Source organism: Lycium ferocissimum, unplaced genomic scaffold, assembly GCF_029784015.1.
Source record: "Lycium ferocissimum isolate CSIRO_LF1 unplaced genomic scaffold, AGI_CSIRO_Lferr_CH_V1 ctg2187, whole genome shotgun sequence".
In the NCBI taxonomy this organism is placed as follows: domain Eukaryota; kingdom Viridiplantae; phylum Streptophyta; class Magnoliopsida; order Solanales; family Solanaceae; genus Lycium; species Lycium ferocissimum.
In genome coordinates, this window is record NW_026719979.1 from 114,766 (window position 1) to 120,205 (window position 5,440).

At 31.0% G+C, this 5,440-nt stretch overlaps 1 protein-coding gene across 1 annotated transcript; it reads right to left on the minus strand.

Moving 5' to 3' along the window:
• Window positions 1–1,096: 1,096 nt before the first annotated feature.
• On the minus strand, window positions 1,097–2,789 carry LOC132043186 (protein PYRICULARIA ORYZAE RESISTANCE 21-like). The gene is made up of 3 exons (XM_059433670.1): window positions 2,680–2,789; window positions 1,602–1,683; window positions 1,097–1,488 (listed from the first exon to the last, which is right to left on the minus strand). The coding sequence occupies exons 1-3, from the start codon at window positions 2,701–2,703 to the stop codon at window positions 1,097–1,099; spliced, it is 498 nt and encodes a 165-aa protein (XP_059289653.1). The 5' UTR covers window positions 2,704–2,789.
• Between the last annotated feature and the right edge of the window lie 2,651 nt (window positions 2,790–5,440).

Genomic DNA, 5,440 nt, shown 5'->3' on the forward strand with positions numbered 1-5,440 from the left:
TTTTTTTTTTGGGAGAAGCGATTTGTATTTGACCAATTAATTTAAACAATTATTTTCTCTCAAAAGCTTGGGCTTACAAAATAAAATAGTTATTGAATTATATAGGGGAGATTTACCAATTGAATACTTAATATCTCTTATAAAAAGATAATGAATATTGGCTAAATGAACTTGTATAGACCTTTACTTCCAAATTCAATTCGAATTCCAATGATTTGTCTTGGAATAATAATTTTTTTTTACATAATATAAGAGTAAATAATTTGTAAAATAAAATAATATTAGTGGTTAAAGAAATTAGAAATAAAGAAAAATTGATTATAGTATAGTCTTAAATGTCAAATTAGTAAAATGCAAATATAAAGTAAAAAGGATAAAATAGTAGAAAATAAAATATATTCTAAATGATTTTTTTGTTACATTCTTCCAACAGAAAACTCTCAATATTCTTTTATATATTAAGTTATTTGACAATTAAATAAACATAAATTATCAACGGAAAGTTAAACAATTTGCATCGGACTAATGAAGAATTATTAAAAAAAAAATTAGCTAAGAGCAATTTAGCCACGGATTAACGACGAAGTTCATAGTTAAGTTCAACATGTTCTACTTTAGTGTTACTTATCAAATGATGTATGCAGTACGGTCATGCGCAAAGCGCGTACGCCGAAACTTGTTTTTTCTAAATATTGAAGACTTACTCTAATTCTAGAACTGTTGGGCTTAATTAGTACAAATTTTGTTTGCTCCAACAAAAGTAACACTTTTATTATCCGGAGACTTAAGTATTTTAATTGACTGATACACAAATTGGAACTAGAAGGATTTTCAGTCGAACTAGTCGAAAATTTTGAGAAATTAGACCTCTAGTAATGTCGAAAAATGGCATTTATTAATCAAAGGTTTACCAACAATATGGTTAACACCTTTTATTCTAGTTGACAACAGAAAAAGCAAAGAAGAAAAAAAGCTACTATACATTGATTTTCACCTATGAAGAAAAAGACAAACCACATTAAGAGGAGCCCAATCAAAAGATGCATTAATAAGCCCAGATAATGACCCATAACAATCAAGCTGCCATTGGGCCGCCTTACATAATTGAGCATCCTGTGGCATTTTCTTCAATGAAGTACCAATCACATGTGCTCACACGACAACCCCTTCCGCAGCCATACGAATGATAACATGGGCACCTTCCGTAGCATTGCCCACAACAACAACAATATCCTGGTGGCGGTGGTGGGTACTTTAATGCCAATTCAACATTGACTTGAATTGGTTCAACATTGACTTGAAGTGGTGGCGGTGGCGGCGGCTGCGGTTTTTTTGGCGGTTGGTCTTTGGGAGGTTCTTTGATTTTAATGCACTTAATCACTCCACATCCTTTACTATACAATTTGTCACGAATTTTCTCAGGATTGCAACATGCCACAGTGATTGTGACTGTATTGGCCTTCTCATCATATACCTGGTCTCTAATTTCTCCAAATTTCAAAAATTTTACATCATAAAAAACGAAAAAAAATCAAATTAATTCCTCTCCATAATAATAGAATTCTTGATCTTGTACTTTCCTTCATGAAATAAAGACTTACGAGGGATTTTACAGAGAATATTTTTAACCTTCTTGTAGCAGCTGCAACATTGAAGATCAACCTCGAACACCATAGTGGTGGTCTGTTATATTAAACAATAAATTAAAGTAAAGTAAGGTTATTAATTAGTACTGATCAAGTAATTATAAGCACACCATAATGAATCAAAGCTCTTATAGAAAGATTTCCTCAACAATGTTGTGCAAGAATGATCTAGTTTTTTGTGTGTAAGTGAAAAGACATAGGAGGGAAAAAAATTGTATATGAAGTTAAGAACTTAAGAAACATGCAGGCACGACTATATGATCAATCATATATGCAATTTGTTGTGTTTTTAGCATTTTAATATTACAAATAGTTATATTAAAGTGATGCTGTCAAGATTCCTGGTTGTGCATTTAGTTTCCCACGTCCATATTTGGATGAATGTGGCCATAAATTGCTTTGTAACTTTTCTCTCTATTATCATAACTAACTTACCCACATTCTTCTTGTAACTCATATAACGCCTAAGTAATAATTCTCTCATTATTTACTCATATTATTATCCTACTACTCATCTAATTCACTCCAAGGATGAACTTCTAACCTATAAATAGAAATCATCCTTAAATTTTGGTGACAGAAAAAATATGAAAGAAAAATATTGGAGAGTTCTTGAAAAAGTGTGAACAAAAGAGAGTAATTTTATGTTAAAGGAAGGTGTTCTTATGGTGGGGCTTTGGATTCTTCAATTAGTCCGGAGTTATTTGAGTCACATTACGTTGACGAGTACGTTTTATCCTGGAGGAGACAAGTTAGAGTTGTACTGCTGGACCGGTGAAAATTATGCCGCAGTGGGCTTGAATCTCCTTAAAAAGAGCGAGATATCCGCGCCTCAGCCTGAAGAATATTCATTTACTTTGTTCTTCATTTTTCATTTTATTTTTCAACCGTAATTTATTGGTATATTCACCAACACAATTTTTTTATCAACTGTCATCTATTTATGATATCTCTATTGAAATCTTTTTCAAATATTTAGTATGTTCTCACGAATTAGACTAGAGAGTTGTATATGAAAGAATCAAGAGCATACCTTCTCAGTCTTCTCACAACCCATGGTTGATGCTCTTGCAGAAAAATGAATTCTATGTGGAGAGAAGAGAGGAGGAAAAGAGAATGGTTTAGTTGATAGTATGAAGAAAAAACATTGTTAAATGGAGGGATTAAATAGGAAGACGTATCAGATGGAAGTTGAAATTAATGATACTCGCTCTGGATCAAAAAAAGAGTCCACTTAGTAAATTCATCCTAACCATAAGATCCCTCCACCCTAGCTAACCATATGTCTCGAGGTCGAATCCTGGAATAAAAGGAATCCCGATAAAGATCACTTCACCCTTAATAGGCCTTACGCAGCGTGAAGTCGAATAGTCGGACAGTGAATTTCAGATACCAAATGATTATTAAAAAAAAAGAGTTATTTTTCAATATTTGATACCAAACACTAAAAAGAGAAATGATTTCTTCGTGAGAGATTTTCTTTTGCTTTGAAGAAGGTAACTACCATCGTACCATTCATGGGCTAAATAATAAGCCGACACAAAAGGACGGTGTAAGGATATATATTTTTTTTTTTTTTACTAGTAGTACTGTTTTGCAGTGACTAATAGCAGTGTATCATTTTCTTTATCAAGTACTCGGGTAACATAATTGTGTTTGTCCCCATCTAAAATTTGTGATTAGGTTTATCTATAACCTTCTCTGAGTTTTATCCTAAATGCCCAAAAAGGCGGCTTCCAATTATATTACTATACTATATTCTTTGGGCTTGGATTGGGCTCCTCTCCATTTTTCTTCTCTTCATTTTTCTCAAGTTCTACCTTAAATTAGAGATACATGGCATGGGTTGAAATTAATGGCTAAGATTTAATTGACTAAAACAAGGCCCTAATCATAGTTTATATAATTAATAACTTATCCATAAATATATTAAAATACTTTCTCTCTCTTCCTATTTTAATATTCCATCTTTTTCAATCATGATAACTCTTTAATAGTGATATTTTTCAGAATATAAACAATTCTCTCAGAAATATACAATCACTAATTAAATAATGGGTCTATTAGGAAAAAAAAATTAAGTAGCAAAAACTAATGGGTAAATCAGAAAGGATTAGGAAAATTAAATAGGAAGAGAGAGAAAGCCTTCTAATATATTTATGAATAAGTTATTAATTATTTAAATTATGGTTAGAGCCTTATTTTATTCAATTAAATCTTAGTCATTAATTTTAACCCCCGTCTCAAATTATTTAACGATTTATTGTTTTACCCGCCTTTTAAAAATACTCCATCCGAATTTAAAAAAAAAAAGTCCACTTAACTTTTTTTTTAATCAAAAAAATGGTCCATTTAGCAAATTAAAAAATAATTAACCTTATTTTTTCATATTTGCCCCTATTAAGTGTTATATATTCAAATCCCAATACCTATTTAATTAGGGGCAGTTTAGTCAAATTACCTATTTTTATCTAGGACTTAGTACTTTCTTAAGGGATGTGCAAATGGCTAAGTGGACTCTTTTTTTGATCCGTAGGGAGTATTATTTGACTAATTTTATCCGTATTTATATTTAAGTTATAATCTTTTCTCATTAAATGCTTACTCTATTTATGCGTAACCTCCATTAATGATATAATTCTATTAAGCATAAAATGAGAAAAAATAATTAATTGTGCCTTGAGCTTCTAAAACGTCAAATAATTAGAGATACCTGATATTAATAACTACGATAAATAATTTGAGACGGAAGGAGTATATATTTGTAAGTAAAACCATCTTTACATTATAATTATAACTATATATAAGAGAAAATCAAAGATTTTTATAGTCCTCATATTGAACTTTGATCCTATGAAGCTTCTATGCGTGGCTTTGGTTGTTTTTTTGTGTTCTCAGTTTTGCCCTCATTTATTTTCTAAGACAATCCACTAGGCCCTTAATAATTGGTGTTGCTATTTTTTTTCCTTATATATTCTCACTTTTACCATCATTCTTTGTTTCACTTGGGCCTTTGTAATTGGTTAATGTTATAGTAGCTTTTTGTGAATTTTTTTGGCTTCTTACTATATTATCTTTTATTCCTTTATCTCAAAATATTTGTTACGGAAAATATATTGTGTGTCTCTGCTTATATGAACAGTTGTTATGTCCTACCAAAAAGAAATGATTGTGATTGTTAAAGCAACTATTCGTGATAGAAAAATTAAGTTGGCAAAGTATTGACGCAACTCTTCGTGAAAGCACCGATTATGGCAGTAAGTTTTTTAGTAGGATATTGTAAGTTATTTTGGAGGATATTTTGGTAATTAAGCCTTCTTAGTATTCAAGTAATCTAACTTTCGAGTAATAGATGGACTTTAATGACATGGCATGTCAACTAAAAGAGAATGAGACTTTTAAGATGTTTAGTATATTTTGAGGAAAATAGTGATAGTTGAGTGATTTTATTGTCCTAAAAAAAACAAAGATAATATTTGAAGGCGATTTCCCAAATTTAAGTGATCATCTAAGAAATTAACTCGTCTCTAATATGTCAGGCAATTAAAAGGGGAAAGAACATTAACCCCCATTACTTTGACGTCACCTAGAAATGCCCCATTTGCTTTCTACCGGCTGCAGTCATGATGATGACGTCATCATGCGCGTGTCAGCTTTTTTGTCTTGTTGTGTTTTGTGCCTTTTTATTTTATTTTGGGAATACTTCCGTGCTTGCTTTCACCTCTTTTTTTTTTTTGGTCTTGTTCTTTTTCTTCTTGTCTCTTTACGTTTCTGTTTTAAAAATTAAAAAAATA